A 20,619-nucleotide genomic window follows, 5' to 3' on the forward strand; every position below is an offset into this window, starting at 1 on the left:
CTGGTCAGGTGACTTTCTTCAGGCTGTAAGAAATCCCAATACACTGCTATAAATTAGTTTTTAATTTAGAAAACAGAGTGACAACTGTCTGAAGACTGATTATCGATGCTGGTGAGAACAACCACAGGACCATAAACTGTGTTCAGGCCAGCTTCAAGAGACTGTACAATGACACGTTCTATTATTGTACTGACATACTTGAAAGTAGCCCCATTCATCATTCAACGAAAGGATATTTCACCATACTTTGGAGATCCCTTATCATGCTATACCTGGAAATATTCTGTTGCCAGAATGGGACACTTGAATTTATAGGCACTAAAGGCACCTGTCACAGTAGTACAAGATCCTAGAAAGCATCAGCTATGCTATGTAATATGTATGTGTGTCGTGCATTCCCACCATTCCTAGGTGCTTAATGCACTTTCAGAATCTGGGCAACCGTTCTGATTTCAATATTTGACTCAAAAACTCTTTCTTGACCTGGTTACCTTGTCATTTTTCCTCTCTTCATTCTAAGCAGGCGCCAACGTTTTAGTTTTACGTTTCTAGTCTTGCACCTGATAATTTGCCAGATATCATTGTTCCCTCATTTGCCCTTGTTGAAGAGAAGTCATATGTTACCCAAATAAATAAAAAGTGAGGACATTTTGCTGCGCCGAGCTGCATCATTGTCTAAGTGCAGGAATGCACTGTATGCATAAGAATACAGTGCATTCCTATATTCACGCCTGTGCCAGCGTACAAACAACAGCCATGCACCAACGCAAACACCCTTGCACAGTGGTGCCAGGGTGCCTGCACTGCAGAGATGATTGTTGTTGTGCAGGAAGGGACAAAAAAACAAAAAAAACTATGGATTTAGGCCCAGATCTCTGTACTGGGGTGAATGTATGACATTGTTCTACATTCTGTCCATCAACTGTTGTTTTTGCATTTGTCACCCCAAGTTGGACGGGTATGCTCAGACGTGAGTCCCGTTCTCTCCACACCACTGCAGTCAAGCTATCCTGGCTGATGACGGCTGATAGCCAGAAACCGGTCGTAGGGTGCTTGATTTCGGTCCAGGGAAGACATGGCTTGGCAGTTCGGGCTGGACTGTTCTCATGAGGCACAGGGTCATGGCTGATTTGCATATGGCCATGTCTCAACTGGGGTGGTGTGGAGTGCAAAAAAACGATGGATTTAGGCCCAGATCTCTGTACTGGGGTGAATGTATGACATTGTTCTGCATTCTGTACATCAACTGTTGTTTTTGCAGGGACACCTTCCTGCACAAAAAAATCATTGATGGCAATTTGTTCCTTCTATGTGTGCTGCAGAAAACGGGGAGAAATAAAAGTATTTCTCCTCATTGCGCCACCCTTATGTTTCCTCTGGAAAGCGTACGTTTTTGGCACTGCCTCAGATTTACGGTTCCTTTTAAATCTAGGGCAGTGTTAAAAAGCCATGGGTGTTGCTGGGAACGCCCACAGCAACACCCATTACACGCCCCTTTAATGCAGACAACTGCATTAAAGGGAACGATATTTACAAGGCTGCGTTACGGCATGCAAAGTGACTTAGTGCTACCTTGTAAATATGGAGGAGAACACAGAGCCACCGAAGCATCGTAAAAAAGTGATGCTCAGGTGGGGCAGGAGCCTTGTAAATGAGGCCCTAGGTTCCTAGATCCATGAAATATTGTAAAAAAGACATGAAATATTGAGTCTGAATGAGTAGTCATGCTGAACTTCAGGTGCAGTTTATAAATTGTAAGCAGTTATAAAACCTTTTTAATAGTTCAATAATAATAGATTTTAATACTTACAAGAAATCGACTTCCATTTAATTCGAATTTCTCGACAACGCCAGCACACTGGTACATTCCAAACTAAACAAGGATAAAATAAATAATATAAAGAAAAGTTACAAAATGTTTGAAAATTACATTTGGGTTACATTAAACCTATGTTTTGCCTTAATAGATTGCACAAAATAAAATGCAGCCAGACATTAAGCTGAGTCTTGGGAGAGTTACTCTGTTGTGTACCTAAATTTGTGTCAGATTCACAAATATAATCCAAAAGGCCTCGTTTATGGCATTTTAGTATAGGGCGGCGTAGGCACCTTGCAGCGCTGCCCTACGCCAAAGTGAAAGGGCAGGGATTCACCGTATTTAAGCAATACTGTGAATTCCTGTCCTGTCTGTCTGCACTGGTGCCGTTTTGGCAGCCTAACGCCAACGTAGGCACCCTTGCATCGTGGTGCAAGAGTGTCTGTGTTGCAGGCAGATTGTTTTTGTGCAGGAAGGGGCACTTTCCTGCACAAAAACAATCCTACGAGGCATTTTCTTCTTTCCATGTGTGCTGCAGAATGAAGCATATATGTAAAGAGGAATGAACTAGTAGAAATGAACATATTTCACCTCATTACGCCTCACCTCAGGAGGCGTACAGATTTGATGCTTCCCCAGGTTTACATCACATTGTAAATCTGGGGCAGTATCAAATTCTATGGATGTTGTGTGAGAAAACCCACTTCAATGCCCATGGAACGCCTCCCGGACACAGAGTAAGGCGACGCAGTGATTTGCACTGCATCGCCTTACTCATAATTTATGAGGTCACTCAAAGCCACGCAGGTTAGCTTTGCAGGGCTTCATAAATCTTTATGAGAATCCTGCATCACATATGTACCACTTTACGTAGTGCAAAAGTGATACATGGCTCTTATAAATAAGCCTCTAAATATACATTGGTATAAGTACTAGTTCTCATGGATGTGGGGTTAGGATTTTCCACTTTTCAGAAAACTCCACTTAAGTATTCCAGGAAAACTATGCAACGTACAGCCTTCATTAGTCAAGAATTTTAAAGGATGCTATTTCCCCAATGTGTAAATGTACATATCTATTGAAAAACAGCTCCATATTGATAGGCAAATGTATTTGTATTTTCCTCTACTGAGAAAAGCCATTGACCTACACCCCACCAGGTTTGGTGGTGATCCATTACACAGCCCTTTGCTGGAGTGAAGCTCTAAGAATATGTAGGGTGGGAAAGGGTCTGATAGGAGTGTGTAAATATTCACATATTCAAAGGTTTGTAGGCATTCACAAACTGGTAAGGCATACCACACAATGGTCCTCCCACTATCTCTTCTTGGATTTTATTTATTCAAAGTTTTATATAGCGCGAACAAGATCTTTACAGATATCAGAGCGCTTTACAGAGACAGGGGTAGGGGCAACAGGGATGTGACTAAACAAACTATTGGATACAATGTGATAGTAATGTATAGATAAAAAAAACAACAAACAATCAGGTAAACAGTAATATAAGATGGCGCAAAGTCATTGATCCAACTACAATAGTGTTCAGGTAAAACTTTGACAGTATGGATGGCTTATACCATTTTCTTAGAATTAGGGGGAACAAGTGTTAGGGGCATCAAGAGAGTGATTCAACAAACTAATGAGTGGAATAAAGTGGTCGGTAGTATGTGAGTAGCATAGTGAGATCACAATCAAGTAAGAATATAAAGCCAATATGCAATCAAGTAAGAGTATAATGCCAATATACAATCAGGTAGCCAATAGTAGAAGGCGGTGCAAGGTCTCTTATCCAACAACAATAAAGTTCAGGTGAACTTAGCCATAAGGATGGTTTTCACCTCTTTCTTGAAGAATGCAGTGGAGGAGATAAGCCTGGTTTCAGGAGGGAGTGCATTCCAGATCCTGGGTGCCATTCCTGAGAAGGAGCGTTTGTATGTTTTTTCCTTCCGGAATCTACGTGGTTTCAGTAGTAGACTTTTTGTGCTTCTGTTGGATCTCGAACCTCCTGAGAAAGACAGCTTTTGAGTGAGGTAGTTGGGTGCCTTGTGATGTACGGCTGCGTGAGTCATAACGGCAATTTTCAGCTGTATTCTGGCTTCAAAAGGTAGCCATTTCAGAGATTTTAAGTCTGGGGAAATATGCGAATGTTTTCTTGAGCCAGTAATGAGTCTCGCGGCAGCGTTCAGGGAGGCTCTAAGGGGTGCTGTTGTTGATAGAGGGAGTCCGCTGAGGGCCACAATTCCATAGTCTATGCGGGGGATGACTAGGGCTTGTACAGCAGTTTGGAAGTCCTTGGCTGGTAAGAAGGGTTTAAGATTCCTCAATGTGTTGATTTGGAAATTAGCTCCTTTCGTTGCTTTGCTAACGTGCTGCTGCATGTTAAGCTTGGCGTCGAGTGTGATGCCTAAGGATTTTGCAGAGTCCATGATGGTGGGTTGGACATTGAGTGCTGTTAGGTGATTGAGCCAAGTTTGGGTGGTGGTAATTTTCGCAGGAGGAGAGATCAGAAGGAACTCAGTTTTCAGAGCATTTAGTTTAAGGTGGTTATCGGCCAGCCACGATTGGGTGTTTCTAAGAGTGGAGTTCAGCAGTTTGATATCTTCCGGTGATTGTAGCTTTAGGTAAAGTTGAGTGTCATCGGCGTACATATGGAATTGAACATTGGATGCTTGGAGTAAGGTGGCGAGAGGTTCCATGACGAGGTTGAACAGTGTGGGAGAAAGGGAAGATCCTTGTGGGACGCCTAGATCTACTGTCACAGGTGAAGACAGCGCATTGTTGATCTTGAACTTCTGAGACCGGTTATGTAGGAAGGAAGTAAACCATTTGAGAACAGTCCCGGATAAGCCCATTCTGGTGTTTAGCAACTCCAGTAGGTTCTCGTGTTTGACCGTGTCAAATGCTGAGGAGAGATCAAGCAGGATGAGGAGGCAGGAATCATTGCGATCAAGGATTTGGAGGGCGTCATCAATTATGTGCGTCATAGCCGTTTCCGTGCTATGTTTCGCACGGAAGCCTGATTGATGAGGGTTGAGGAGGTCAAACTGGTCAATGTGTTTTGTTAGTTGGAGTTGTACACATTTTTCCAGCAGTTTGGCCAGGGTGGGGATATTGGTGATAGGGCGGTAATTGTTTAGGTCAGACGGGTCAGCTGTAGGTTTCTTGAGTATAGGCGTGACTTGCCCCACCTTGAGGGTGTCCGGGATGAGACCTTGTTGAAGGAAGCAGTTGATGATTTTGGTCCAAAGTGGGAGGAGCAGGGGGATGAAGTATTTTACAGCATTAGCAGGTAGGGGGTCTATGAGGTGATTAGAGGGCTTCAAGGTGCCGAGCATTTTGAGTATTGCTTCTTCAGAGCAGATGTCGAAGGACGTCCATGATGCGTTATTTTTAGGTTGAGTGTCAGACATTCTGGTGAGACTAGGATATCGGCTTACATCATTGATGAGGTCACTTCTTATGTTGTCTGTCTTTAGCTTAAAGAAAGCAGAGAAGTCTTCACAGTGTGGGGTGTCGCTTGTTGTGCTGTTCGATTGTAAGGGTTGTGTCTTGGTTTGAGTTTTGATTAGTTCGAACAGTTTTTTTGGCCTGTTTTTTGCTTGGTCCAGTTGAAGGCTAAAGAAGTCAGATTTCGCGCGCTTGATTTTCCTAAAGTAGGCGTTTCTCTTGATCTTAAGCGTTTTGAGATGCAGTGCTGAGGGGTCAGATCTCCAGGTGCGCTCTGCCATTCGCAAAGCACGCCTGTCTTCATTGAGTCTACCGTCGTACCAAGGGTTTGAGCTCTTGGTGGAGATTCTCTTCAGTTACAATGGGGCAGCTTCGTTGATTATTGAGTTCATAGAGTCGAGGTAGTGATCGGTCAGTGATTGAACATCCGACGAGCCCGAAGGGGGAAGGAGGAGACTGCATGTGTGGGGAGGCAGGGAATTGGGGTTAAGATTCTTCATGTCCCTTTTCCAGATCTTGGATTTGGTAGGTTGAGCCGGGTTAGGTTTAACTTTTTCGTTGTTAAAGAAGGTGATAATGTGGTGGTCTGACCAGTCACAGGGTTGGATCGCCTCCAGTTGGGTAGAGTCCTCTTTGGCGATAATGAGATCAAGTATCGAGCCTTTGTCGTGTGTTGGGCTGTTGCATATTTGGGTGAGGTCAAGCGCATTAAGGAAAGTTTTGAGACTATTCACCACTGCGTCTTTCTGATCGTTCCAGTGGAGATTAAAGTCACCCAGGTAGATTTGAGTGATCTGCCGACCGGCATTGGATGTGATCGTGTCCATGAGTTGATGGGTGAAGGTGAGGTTGTCCCCAGGCGGATGATAGATGAGATGTAGAGCACATACTTGTTTGCCCTCGCTGGAGATATTTAGGCAGAAGAGTTCACAGGAAGTGAGGGAGGGGGAGGTGGCATTAGTAACGGAGGGGTTGCTCCTAAAAATGCATGCAATTCCCCGCCCGTCTTGCCAGGCCTGTCAAGTCTAATGATGTGATAGTTGGGGGGGACTAGTATGTCCAATATCGGTGTAGAAGCTTCAGTTAGCCACGTTTCAGTCAGAATGGCTAGGTCCAGATCCATTGTTGTGACGAGATCAGCGATGTCGGAGGAGTGTCTCTGAGCCAATCTGCAGTTGAGTAGGATGCATTTAAGTCTGGGAGTGAGAAGGGTAGTTGAGCCTTCTAGCGAGAGGGGGACAATTCTGAGATTGTTGGGGACGGAGCCTCTGTTGCTTAGAGTTGGGGCCTAAGGGTATTTGAGAGAATTGTGGGTATGGGGAGGTGTGTGATCGTTGTGTGTTTTACAGGACCAGGGCCAAAAGAGCGAAGGAGGGAGCACAGGTCGCGGTCCGACAGGGAGTTGAGGGCGCGACGGGGGCGGTGAGTGTGATTGCGAGCGGGGATAGTGGGCCAGTGCGGGGACAGTTGGATGCGAGGGTCGGTGAGGAGGGTGGGGCGTTTGTTGGGTAATGGCGAGGTGGGGGGTTGTCTGGGGTGTGTATAGAGAAGTTCTTTGATGGTGTGGAGATCTTCTTTGACTTGTAGGAGATCTTCTTTGAATTGTAGGAGGGTGGGTAAAATCATGTCCAGAGGTGGATTGGGGATGGTGTTGGTGATGAGAGCCGTGGGTGCATCGTTGAGTAGTGAGTTGGAAAGCGAGCTGGGTACCGAAGGGGGGGATATGCTAGCGTTATAGGAGGGCTCTGTGGTAGTAGCGTGTGTGATGGTCTTCGGTGTGTGAGAGGATTTGTGGGCGAGGGGTGTGGGTGAGGTAGGGGTGATGAAGCAAAGCTTCGCATATTTTGCGACCTTGCCGAAGTCATGAACCTCGTCTATGTGTAACAAGGTAATAAGTGTACGTCTTACTAACGTTTATATTAAGTTTGAATAAGGAATAAGAAGCTTGCCTATGTGTATTCCTAATGATTTTAATCCGTGTCCGTAAAATATGGCCGCCGCTTGTATTTAGTTACTGCGCATGCGTCAGCCACACTCACGTGTCCTGACGGGTCTGTAGAAGTGGAGGGAAATTTATGCGCATGCGTAATTCATAGCTTTGCCTACAACGTGGTACTGCTCGTGCCACTGCTCTTGTGTATGTATATATGTAGCTAACATTTAGACTGCATAAGTATATTTCTTAGTGATAAGTTGAAAGTACAAACCCTGTGATGTGTTTTCATAACGTTATTTCTATGTATTAATTTGTTCTCGCTTACTTTTCATGTACCGCGGGGAATGGGGGTCTATCTGTACCGAGAGCCATCTTGGAGGTCCCTTCTGCGCATGATCGCCTTTCCAGGGACCTGACAACTTTGGCTGATGGAACTTAGCCAGCTGGCAGTGATGGGCAAGATGCTCCTGAGAACTGACCTGAAAACCCAGGAAAGCGGAGCCAGTTGTCCTAGCTCGGCAACAATGTAAATTGTCACTCGTATTTCTGCACAGTTTCTCATGGGAACCCCAATCTCGCTAGGCGGTACCCAAATATGTAAATGTAGTATCCAAATAGACTGTTATGATTGGTGTGTTACCCAAATCCTACCTTAGGACCAATCGAAATTGGGGATTCTGACACTTTGCAACATTTGGGGGGTGGTACACTGACCCAAAAGAGTATATCTACCCTGGGTTCACCTAGGGAATTTGTCCGACTTGTCTGGTTTAGCTGACCTGTCACTGACCCATCGTACTCAATAGGTGACTGAAGATACAGAGCGCTGCGGAGCACTCTGTCCGAAATTGACCATAGACTAAGGTTCTACTGAACCTTAAAGTGCTGGCGAAGCACTTTGCTGGGAGTTCGTTGACCCATTCGGGGTCTTGATCGATAGCTGCAGAGAGGGTGGAGCGCAGGCGTTGCTTCCAAACTGCGGGTGCGGTCCTGTCCTGAGCGGTCCTGTCCTGAGGGTTTGCTGTCCTGTCCTGAGGTCCTGTCCTGATTCCTAATCTGAGGGTATCCTGACCTGTCCGGGTGTCCATTCTGCACCTGCTGTCCTTTGAGGGGTATCCTTCCTTGAGGGTTTCCTGTCCTTAACTGACCCGTGGCCAGGGTTTGGTTTCCACACCAGTCTAGGTAAATACTGGCTCTAAGTTCTTTAAAACTTGCACCTTTCTATATTTCTGTCTTTTTGCTTTAATAAAAAGACATCTTGCACATGTTGATTTTTCCATGCTTTTGCCGCAAATTATTTGAAACGTAAAGTCATTTGCATAATTTTTCTTGATATGTTCCCATGTTACCCTACCTTTTAGAAATCATATTTTGCATTGCAGTTTGTCATTTTCTGATATGGTCTAGAACGGCCTTATTTAGATTTTCTAAAGAATTCTTGCCTTGAATGCATAGCATATTTCCTTTGCATCTCATTATTGCATTTAATGATTACCCTGACTTTATTTCTCTATAGTTATATACTTTTCATTATCTTGGTCATTGATTGCCTTATTCTTGTAAGTCTGATGCTTGATGATAACGAACTTTAGATAAACATTTTAAAACTTCCAGTTGTCCGTGGTCATTTACAACAGTATTGAATGTCATTTTGAAATTGTATTTGCTGCCTTTCCTTTTACAGCTAGGCCCCTGATCCATTGAAGTCATAGGTACCCGTGTCGGTGGATGGTAAGTCGGGTACACTAAGTAATAACAGTAGGGAACACACACAATTGGTAGCAGCCCGTGAAGTCGCCTGGTCAATGAATAGTGTGAATTGAAAGTATATGGGCCCTGAAGCCGGAAACGGCGAAATCATTGGCTGGGTGACCTCGCGCGCTCTATCAGTTTTCTGGTAGATCAGAGGATGGTTAGGGACTAGCTAAAGGTTAGGTAGAACTAGTTAGACTAGTTAAGTCGGGAGCTGCTAGTACATTAATGCTGCTATAAGAGCGGCTGTTCCGAGGGGACTGATCACTCTCTTGTGAATACGCTGCTGAAATTCATGAATTGTTGTATTGTTATTATTCTTGTTCTTATATTGTTATATGTATTAATCCATGCATTTGTAAACCGTATTGTTTCTTGTTGTCCGAACTCCCCGGGGAATTGAAAGGGCAAGTGGTGAATAGAATCCATTGTCCTGAGGTCACAGGCTTAAGGAAAGTTAGGTGCAGGTTAGGATAACCGGGAAGCACTAACTAGGGTTTTTCTGAATACGTGTGTGAATAAATGTCAGTAACGGGGTTCATTGGCAAAATTCCCATAGTGGCGTAACCTAGTAAGGGTCACATCGGAAGAGTAGCAGGTTCCTCGGAGCTTGGGTGAAAGCAGAGGGGTCCGCTGGGAAACCTTAGACTCGGATATATCCCGGAAAGAAGTGGATGAGTTTAGGGGAATAACAGGTGCACCGATGCTAGAGTGAAGGGTAGGCGGAAGAGATCTACCCGCAGAGCGTGAAAAGTAAATGGAAGTAGTTTACTTGCAGTAAAACAAAGCTATCCTGTCTAGACACTTGAGCACTGTGGCGAATGTGTATTTGTTGTAAAATAACCAAGCACTAAGCACTTTAAAAGGAAAGAAAGTTTCCGTTACCTTGTGAAGGGAGGGAGTCAGTCGCGAAGCGCCTCTGACGTCACTCCGTGCCGCGCTGGGATTGGTAGAAACAGCGGGCGGGTAGCGGGGCTGGAATTGTGAAGGAGGGGTGAAGCGCCGGAGCGTGAGAACAGTCTCACGAAGGGCCGCGCACCCATTGGCCGAAAATATTTGAACGCGTGCACCTCATTGGTCGCACGAAACTGCAAGACGCGTTCTGATTGGAGGTGATTTTGTAAACAGAGTTAAGCGTAGAAAACGTATGTGGCACTCTTATAGTCCAGAGACTAGACCCGATCCAAGAAACCAAGGGTTCGAGAGGGATCAGTGGAAAGCTAATAGATACGATATCATGTACGGAGCAAAGAGAAAAATGTCCCTTGTAAGTAGGGTAAAGAATTTCTTCAAAACGGACAAACCGATTAAATCTAGAGAGGGTGTTACTATCCCGCCACCGGATACTCCTGCCTCATTCATGATGTTTGACCGAGGGTACAATACATGTGTGTGGTTGGAGAATTGGGTAAGGTACACAGAAGATGACGGAGTATTGGCTTTTCCATTAGACGGTACTTTCAATGGCAGAATTTTATTTAATTTGAGGACCCGCATGAATGAATTGCATCCCAGACCAAGACTAACGCAGTATGAGGCATTAGAGGAATGGGAGATTGAGGCTTTTGAAAGAGAGAAACCCCGAATGGACAAAGGTCTGACCAAGTGGTACCCAAGGCTGAAACAGGAGACTAGGGACAAGAGGATGAAACAGTGGAGACAGAGCATGATTGTTGAGGGTCTGTTTCCAATGATGCCAGCAGGAAACCCTTCTGGGGGAGAGAAAAGGACAGAAAAGAGTAAGCATTGGGGGGGCCTTGGGGAGTCAGACGATGAATTGTTAGATGACATCTTTACGAGAAGTCCGCCCCCTTATAATGAAGGAGCCCGACCTTCCAGTGCAGGAGAGAATCTCCAGCGTCCAACTATTAAGGAGGAGGACAGATCCCTTTGTAGGGGGGGAGGGGGCCAGGTATTGCCCTATTTTGAGAAGCCCGAGCCCCCGGAAGTACGAAATATATATCCCAGTATGCCCGTGAACCCGGAGGAAAAATATTCCCGTGAAAAGCTCTTTTACCCCAGACCTCTTTATGAGAACGAAGAAAAGCCAGTAGGTTCAGGAGTACCCTTTTTGCAGCCTCCATATGGGGAGGAGCGCAGGTCATTTGGGACAGGAACTTTGTTCCCGAAACCAAATTATGGTGGGGGACCAAGTGAAACGCATCCTACTGCCCCGAGTTTTACGCCTCAACTGACCCCACAGATGATACCTGACCGGACATTAGGAAGAGTACTAGATGAAAGGGAGCAAGAAGTCCTAGCTAGACAGAGGACAGAAATAATTCAGAAGATCGCCCAGTTAAATACCAGTCCTGAAGCTTTGACTATTCCGGTAACAATCGGACCCGTGGTTCCATTGTACGGGAATAGTCAAGGAGGTCCGAACCCTCCAGTTATGAACCCGATAATGGCCCCGCCGAGGCAAGAGCCCCTACTGATAGACGACCAGTCCAGTGAGTGCGAGTCCGAAGTTGTGTTCTTGGATCTACCAAACAAACAGACCGGAAAGGGAGTGCAGAAGAGGCATAATCCTTTTGATACAAAAGAAATTAAATTAGAATCAGCAACGGGTACCAGGAGTGTCTCTTTGGTAACGCCGGAAGAAATTGAAAATTGGAGTCGTGAGTTAGAAAAACAGGCTCCGCAAACGAAACCTTTAGACCTCTACAAACTGAGAGTAGAAATAGAAGAATTAATGGCAGGAAATGTGGGATTAGACAGATTGAATACTTATTCCGAGGAAGAGTTGCTGTTTATGTGTAAAAGCCTTACCCGGAGTACTAGGGTGCTCCACGAAAAACTGACCGACACCGCAGCTAGTATGGGGATAGATATATCCAGATCAAAGCCCTTGCAGAAACCATACCGAGCTGAGTTCTCAGATAAGGATTTGGAGAACTTGAATGTGTCAGGGAGGAAGTTGCAGATTAAAGAGTTGCTTGCAGTTTTGCAAAAATGGGGAGACGTGGAAAGGTGGAAAACGAGGTGGGCACATAAGAAAGATGAGGCCCGATCGAGACAAGCTACCCCTGAGTTCCCTCTGAGAGAAGTAGACAAGCCCGAAACATTATGCCCCATGCGTGAAGTACCAGGTGGGAGGTATGTGCACATTCCATGGTCCAGACAGGATATTGTGTCCTTTACTAACGATTTTCCGAAACTGCGTGAGAAGCCAGTTGAATGGTACCGGCAAGTGGAAAGGTTCGTGAAGGTGCAGAAATGCCTGTGGAAAGACCTGGATGGGTTTTTCGACATTGTGGTCCTGGTCGATCTATGGACCGAGTGTAAAATAGCCATAGCATGGCCCAGTGAAGAGTACACAAGAGATAAAGAAACAGGGGAACCTTCGAAGGAAGTCATGAGAAAGTATGAACAAGTAATTCAGCATCTGAAACTAAAGGTGCCAGCTAAGGAAACTGATTGGACCAGGATAGATAGAACAACGCAGGAAAGGGAGGAGACAGTGCACTCCTATCATGAAAGGCTGTTGCAGGTGTTTAAAACATACAGTGGTATAGATAACATCGAGATGAAGGATATAATGACTTTATTTACAGGTTTGTAAACGGTTTGAGACCTGAAATTTGTCAGTGGATAAAAGATAATAAAATCTGTTGGCACTCCAAAAAGGTAGACGAGGTCCTGCGGTACGCAAAGTATTGCGAGGACGAGATGGCAGAAAAGAAAAAGGCTCTCAAGGAAAAAGTGATGTGGGCTCAGGTGAAGCTCGCAGAACAGCAGGAAAAGCAGTTGAGTAACATGGTCAAAAATGCAAAGAACGAAGGCCCTGGGGGAGGGGGGGAGCAAAGCCCCGGCCCAAAATGAGCAGGGAAGAGGCTATGAAGAAATTTCCCTGCCATCAGTGCGGCGAAATTGGACACTGGCGTAATGAGTGTCCTTACTTGCCCGAAGATAACCCCAAACCTCCTGATTTAACTCCACAGACGCAGAAAGAGAGACCAAGAAAGACTCAACCACAGGTAAAAACGGTTCAGGTGCCCCGAGCACCAAAGCAAGTATACAGGGGAAAACAGGCAGAGGGAGATGAGATAGAAGTCTGGGAAAGCAATGAGAACAGAAATGCAGCAACTTCGCAGTATCTTTTAAATGATACCTTCCTTTGTGATGACCAGTACTGACGGGGCCTGAGAGGGGAGGACGAGGAGTGCGTACTTGGCGCCTCCTTGCCGGTGGACCAGTCCGGACCATACATTGAAGGAAAGGTTGACGGGAATGATGTCACCTTTCTGTTGGACACTGGCGCTACCCGTTCTACTGTGAGAACAGTGGAGGTTCCAAACCTACCCCTCTCGGGAGAAGCCATCCAAGTAGTGGGTGTATCTAATCAATTGATTAGTACTCCTGTTACCAAGCCCATGGAGATCTCAATTGGAAATTTTAAGGAAATGCATAGATTTGTCGTTTGCGACACCAGTCCAGTGAACTTACTGGGACGTGATTTGCTGTGCAAAATGAACTGTACCATCTTTTGCACACCAAAGGGTGTTGAAATTCAGACCCCAGATGAAGACGGCATTTATAAATTAATGTTAGTCCGCCCTGACTCGGAAATTAAACGAATGACCATGCAGGATTTACCCAAAGAACTCCAAGAAGCAGTGAAGCCAGAGGTGTGAGACTTTACTGGGAAAGATGTAGGGTTAATGAAAAATGTGGACCCCATACAGATAGCCATTAAGGACAATGCAGTATACCCCAATACTAAACCCTACAGAATGAATGCAGAAGTGAAAGCTGGTGTTACTGTGGAAATACAGAAATTACTAGAAGGAAACATCATACAGGAGGTGATGAGTAGCCCATGTAACTCTCCGATTATGGGCATCAAGAAGCCTAGTGGCAAGTACAGAGTAGTACAGGATCTACGAAAAGTCAACAAAATAGTAGTTCCCTGTTGCCCTATTGTCCCGAACCCAGCAGTGATTCTGTATCAGATTCCCTGGGATGCTGAGTGGTTCACTGTGATAGACCTGTGTCATGCATTCTTTTCCATTCCCTTGCATCCAGATAGCAAATTTCTTTTCTCATTTGCCTTTGAAGGTCACGTGTATTGCTGGAACCGGGTCCCTCAAGGGTATACAGAGAGCCCATCTATCTTTAATCAGATCTTGAAAAAATGTTTGGAAACTTTAGTCCTACCTGGGAACTCTGTCTTAGTGCAATATATAGACGACCTCTTGGTGGCGTCTAAAAGTCATAAGGATTGTGTGATTGACACCATTGCCCTACTGAATCACCTGTGTGAAAAGGGACATAAAGTGTCCCCTGACAAGTTACAGTTTTGTGCAAAATCTGTGAAATATCTGGGGCACCAGATAGAAAAAGGTGTCAGAAAAGTGACATCGGAGAGAGTGAGGATAATTCAAAAGATGCAGTTACCCCGTACTCAGAAAGAGATCAGAATGTTCCTGGGCGTGATAGGATACTGCAGGCAGTGGATTCTGGGATTTGCAGTCCTAGCCAGGCCCTTAATAAAAATGACTAAGAGAGGAACACCCGAGATTGTAGAATGGGATGATGAAAGCTTAACAGCCTTCACCAAACTACGAGATTGTCTGTGCACTGCTCCTGCATTGGGGATGCCAGACTATTCCAAAGAGTTTGCCCTATTCTGTGACACTCGCGATAATTGCGCATTGTCAGTCCTAACTCAAGAACATGGCACAACGAGAAGGCCTGTGGCATATTTCTCTGCCACCTTAGATCCAGTGGCTGCTGGATTACCAGGTTGTCTGAAAGCAGTAGCTGCTACCTGTGCCAGTTTAGAACAGAGTGAGTCAATTGTCATGGGACATCCGGTAACTGTGTATGTTCCGCATGGAGTGGTAATTTTGTTGACCAGAACAAAAACTCAGTATCTCACCCCTAGTCGGCTGACTAAATATGAGAGGATTCTTGTGGGTGCTGCAAATGTAAACATTGTTAGGTGCAGTATTCTGAACCCAGCCACCTTACTCCCCGACCCAAAGGATATGGAAGGGGGGGTGGATGATGAACATGATTGTATTGATCTAACAGAATTCAATACCAAGCCACGCCCAGACATAAAAGAAACGCCATTGCCTGTGCATGATAAAGAACTATTTGTAGATGGTTCATGTCTAAGGCATGAACAAGGAGGCCTGAGTGCTGCCTATGCAGTAGTGTCCCTAGAGAAAATTGAGGAAGCAGGTTATCTATATCACATCAAGTCTGCACAAGTAGCCGAATTGATTGCTATGATAAAGGCTTGCCAAATTGGGAAGAACATACGCATAACAGTGTATACTGACAGTCAGTACTGTTATGGGGTCGTGCATGACTTTGGCCAGTTGTGGCTACAGAGGGAGTTCCTGACTTCATCAGGTACCCCTATTCGAAATGGAAAAGTTGTTCAGGACCTTTTAGAGGCAATCCAGTTACCAAAGGAACTGGCAGTGGTAAAATGTGCTGCTCATAAGAAGAGCATGGACAAGGTATCACTAGGAAACGATTATGCTGATCGAGTGGCCCAATGGTGCGCAAGAGATCGGTATATCGTAAATCCAAAACGAGGGGGGCCAGGAACCAGCTGCCAACTTCAGGTGTTTGAAGAAGTGCCTACATGGGATGAAGTGAAAGAGTGGCAGCAGGCGGCACCTTGGCAAGAAAGAGAGAAGTGGAAGGACGATGGGTGTAGACCAAGACGTGTGGATGGTGTCATTTTAGGTCCAACTGGTATGCCTGTGTTGCCTAGAGACCTACTTAGCACAATGGCGAGGTTGATACATGAAGGATCACACATTGGTAGGGACGCCATGATTCTAGTGTTCCAACAGACTTGGTACAGTAAAAAGTTCAGGAAAGTAGCAGAGTCCCTCTGCCAGAGGTGCCTGTCATGTCAAAAGATGAACCCAGGGAAGAGGACTGTGGTGGAACTGGGGAAAATTGGGAGGTCTGGGGGTCCCTTTGTAAGGATACAGGTTGATTTCATCACCATGCCCCGTTGTGAAGGGAAACGATATGTCCTTGTCATGGTCTGTTTATTTTCAAAGTGGGTGGAAGCTTTCCCTACTCCCCAAAATGACGCAAAAACAGTAGCTAAGTGTTTATTAAAAGAACTGATACCTAGGTTCGGGGTTCCAGTCACTATTGAATCAGATCAAGGCTCACATTTTCAGAATGCAGTGATCGACGAACTCTGTAAGGCCTTTGGAATTTCACAAAAGCTTCACTGTGCCTACCGTCCAGAGGCTTCTGGAGTAGTGGAACAAATAAATGGAACTATCAAGAACAGACTAGCAAAACTGTGTGATGCAACTAAATTGACCTGGGTGAAGGCCCTGCCTTTGGTCCTGATGGGACTCAGAAGTATTCCCGATCGCAAGACAGGCCTAAGTCCCCATGAAATCATTATGGGAAGAGTGATGAGACAAGCATGGGTACCAGGAAGCAAACTGTTGAGTATTACTGATGATTTGGTGCTTGAATACTGCAAGAGATTGGGTGACCAAGTGCGTTCTATCTCTCGCCAGATCGGAGAAGACGCCATCCTCAATCCAACGACTCCTCTCCACAAACTGGTCCCGGGGGACTGGGTGAAGATAAAGAAGCATACTCGGAAGAGATGCCTGGAGCCAAGGTGGGGAGAAAAACGTCAGGTGATCTTGGTAACTACCACAGCAGTAAAGTGTGCAGGAGTTCCACGCTGGGTACACGCCAGCCACACCCAGAAGGTACCACCAGACGAGGTGCCTGAAGCAGAAGGACGTCCAGCAGAGGACTCTGCAGGAGCCAGACCGGAAGTAGCTGACGACGTACAGCCCAGTACCAGTCGAGCTGCAGAATCAGCAGACGTTGGCCCAAGGATAGTTGATGACGAACTACCAAGAGTCCAGCCTGCTGAGGGGGTCCAAGAAGGTGAGCCAGAAGTAGCTGAAGACGAGCTGCCAAGCATATGGCCAGAAGAGTGGATTCCATTGATTGATCTCACTGAGGACCCCATTCGAACGAGTGAGCGACTACAAGAAGGTAGAGAGTGGGCTAGTGAGGAAAAGCAAGGCACAGGCGAAGAACCTCAGAATCTTGAGATTCACATCAAAACTGAGGAAGGAGAAGGTCAGACAGGGACAGAGCACGTGATTGATACAGAACAAGTGAATAAGACTGAACAAGTGCCCGATACTGAACAAGTGCAGGATACAGAACAAGTGTTTGATACTCCTCCACTGACTCCTGATATCGGGAAGGGACAGACTAGACATAGTGTAATAGTTCGAGCAGAAGAAAGTCCAGAGATCGAATTGCTTGAACAGGATCAGATAGAATTAGAAGAACGTGTTCAGGAAACAGAATCAGAGACACTTGAAGAGCAAACACATAATTTACCTGAACAAGGCCAGATTAGTAACCAGGCAGAAGAAATAAATACGAGTCCTGGTATTAGTCAGATAGAAGAAGAAGAAACTGAAACAGAATTACCAACAGTAAATGAGAACAAAAGGGCCAGAGAAGGAAACGAAGTCCAAGTACCAACTAAAAGACTTAAGAAAAGAAAGCATCTTGAGCCCAGATTCGTAAAGAAATTAAGACTAAGGATAAAAACAGTAGAAGAAAAACGTGCAGAAGAAAGGAGAAGTGCTCGCATAGCAGAACAACCAGAAGACACTTCCAAAAGAAGGAGTGATCGGATAAAGAGACAAAACAAAAAGTACAAGGCACCTGAATGGACACTTGTGTTAGAAGAGCTTGAAGATCTCGATATCACTGACGTAAGCGACGGAGAGCCCGTCCCCGAGTACTCTGACGAAGAAGAAGACGAGCCACCGTGAATTTGCACAAAGTAAGATACTCGTGTAAAGTCACAAAGAGGGGTCGAGAAACTTCTTCTGAAGCCTAAAATGTCTGATTCAAACGTGAGTGGTAGACCTAGTCGCAGCTGTTGCAAAACATGCTGCAAGGTATGTGTCTGTAGTATAGTTGTCCTGATATTACTCTGGATAGGACTAACAATTTTCATTCCCTTTGCTGTAAGCAAAGATACTAATATTGTCCCTACTGAAATTGTAAATACTGACAGTGAGGAGCTAACAACACAGAGTGTAGCAAGACATGAGAGAGCACTGAGACAAACAAAACAGAACTTAGAAGCATCAGATGAGGGAGAACTACATTATCATAGAATTAAAAACAGGACACGCTTAAATGTTTTTGCAAACTTGTTAATACACTATGTAGAGACTATGGAAATTGAAGATTGCTATGTCTGCATGAAGCTACCTACCTCTGTAGCTGAAGGCGTGACATACCATCACTTACCGCTGACATATGGAATCTCCTGTAGCATTTTAGCTAGTTTATTTTACAAAAGAGGACCATTACAGTACTATTACTCTAATAATGACGTGATCTTTTCTGAGCTTCCTATACGTGGGAACTTGAATCCTGTACATACCAAAAGTGACGCAATACGATACATGGGAGATTACTTCCTAACCATAGGTAATATCGACATAGCTGACGCACACAGAGATAACTTGACTTGTTCTTTGCATGAGCAGGAAAAGATGTTCCTAAACATGGCAGAGAAAAGGAGAATTAAAATACAAAAGAAGGCTAATGACGAAAGTCAGAAAAAGCCAAAGTGGGCAGAGAACATGGAAGGCACCTCAACTGGTGGGGCGGGTCCTGCTCTGTTGCTGGATTTTGAAAAGAAAGGCAAGCTATGTCTTCACCGCGAGAAGACTAGCTATTATAATAACATTTTCATTGGTTCCAGTGAATGCGAACATAATTACAAGGTAATTGGAGGTTGGGGTTTCAAAAATGGGTCAGAGCCTGTGTTTCCTGGAATTTATTATATTTGTGGGGACAAGGCTTATTTCAAATTGCCGGATCACTGGTATGGAAGTTGCTATTTTGGCATTGTCTTCCCGAAAATATACCATGTGAATGGAGTTGCTGGAAGCAGTGAAAATACTAATGGCTTAGTGCGTAGTAAAAGAGAAAGTATAGGTGAAATAATGGGTAGTATTTTCAGTGCACTGATACCTGGAGTGGGAGTGGTTCTGAACACTCACAGAATTTGTAAATTGTCCACTATAGTGGATGTATTGTCTACTGAGACAGCTCATGGATTTCTGCTGGTCAATACCGAAATGGTTGCGATCAGATCAATGGTTTTGCAGAATCGACTTGCTCTTGATACCTTATTGGCGAAAGAGGGCGGAGTCTGCCGGATGTTAAAGGCGCAACATTGTTGCACTTATATTCCGGACAAAAGTGTACAGCTCAAAAGATACGTGAAAAACATTACTAATTTGGCGAAGGAACTCAAACCACTCGAGGTTGATAGTGCCTGGAAGAGACTGGTAGATGGTCTCTCAAATGTAGGTCATTGGTTTGCTAGCTTAGGTAAAAGCTTATTGCTCAAAGTACTGATGCCAATTGGAATTATAGGTCTCATCCTATTTTTCATATTTGTCTGCTGCAAGTGTCGTAAACACACAAAGAAGTATGAAGTGAATGCAAGAGAAGTAAATACAAGAGGAGTGAAACGGAGTGTGGATGAGCTCGAATTAGAAGAGATGAATAATCAGATCTATAAAAAGGTGAAGAATTCTCACCCTACCAAAACTGAACGAGAAAAGCTGGAGCGATTGCTGGAAGAGATAGAACTGTATAAAGTGTGAAAGAAAAGTTGGCATCTGGTTCCATTTATTTTGTGATGATAGTAAATATCATCAAAGAGGGGATTGATGAAGCAAAGCTTCGCATATTTTGCGACCTTGCCGAAGTCATGAACCTCGTCTATGTGTAACAAGGTAATAAGTGTACGTCTTACTAACGTTTATATTAAGTTTGAATAAGGAATAAGAAGCTTGCCTATGTGTATTCCTAATGATTTTAATCCGTGTCCGTAAAATATGGCCGCCGCTTGTATTTAGTTACTGCGCATGCGTCAGCCACACTCACGTGTCCTGACGGGTCTGTAGAAGTGGAGGGAAATTTATGCGCATGCGTAATTCATAGCTTTGCCTACAACGTGGTACTGCTCGTGCCACTGCTCTTGTGTATGTATATATGTAGCTAACATTTAGACTGCATAAGTATATTTCTTAGTGATAAGTTGAAAGTACAAACCCTGTGATGTGTTTTCATAACGTTATCTCTATGTATTAATTTGTTCTCGCTTACTTTTCATGTACCGCGGGGAATGGGGGTCTATCTGTACCGAGAGCCATCTTGGAGGTCCCTTCTGCGCATGATCGCCTTTCCAGGGACCTGACAACTTTGGCTGATGGAACTTAGCCAGCTGGCAGTGATGGGCAAGATGCTCCTGAGAACTGACCTGAAAACCCAGGAAAGCGGAGCCAGTTGTCCTAGCTCGGCAACAATGTAAATTGTCACTCGTATTTCTGCACAGTTTCTCATGGGAACCCCAATCTCGCTAGGCGGTACCCAAATATGTAAATGTAGTATCCAAATAGACTGTTATGATTGGTGTGTTACCCAAATCCTACCTTAGGACCAATCGAAATTGGGGATTCTGACACTTTGCAACATTTGGGGGGTGGTACACTGACCCAAAAGAGTATATCTACCCTGGGTTCACCTATGGAATTTGTCCGACTTGTCTGGTTTAGCTGACCTGTCACTGACCCATCGTACTCAATAGGTGACTGAAGCT

General features: G+C 44.9%; 1 protein-coding gene across 3 annotated transcripts in view; it reads right to left on the bottom strand.

Moving 5' to 3' along the window:
* BLNK (B cell linker) overlaps positions 1–20,619 on the bottom strand; it is an 849,614-nt gene that overhangs the window by 773,092 nt on the left and 55,903 nt on the right. For all 3 annotated transcript variants that reach the window (XM_078643456.1, XM_078643447.1, XM_078643446.1), the window contains exon 2: positions 1,811–1,873. In XM_078643456.1, coding sequence (XP_078499582.1) covers positions 1,811–1,873 — 63 coding nt within the window. The remainder of the gene's footprint in view (positions 1–1,810; positions 1,874–20,619) is intronic.

The sequence above is a fragment of the Lissotriton helveticus genome, chromosome 5_1 (assembly GCF_964261635.1).
Source record: "Lissotriton helveticus chromosome 5_1, aLisHel1.1, whole genome shotgun sequence".
Taxonomy (NCBI): Eukaryota; Metazoa; Chordata; class Amphibia; order Caudata; family Salamandridae; genus Lissotriton; species Lissotriton helveticus.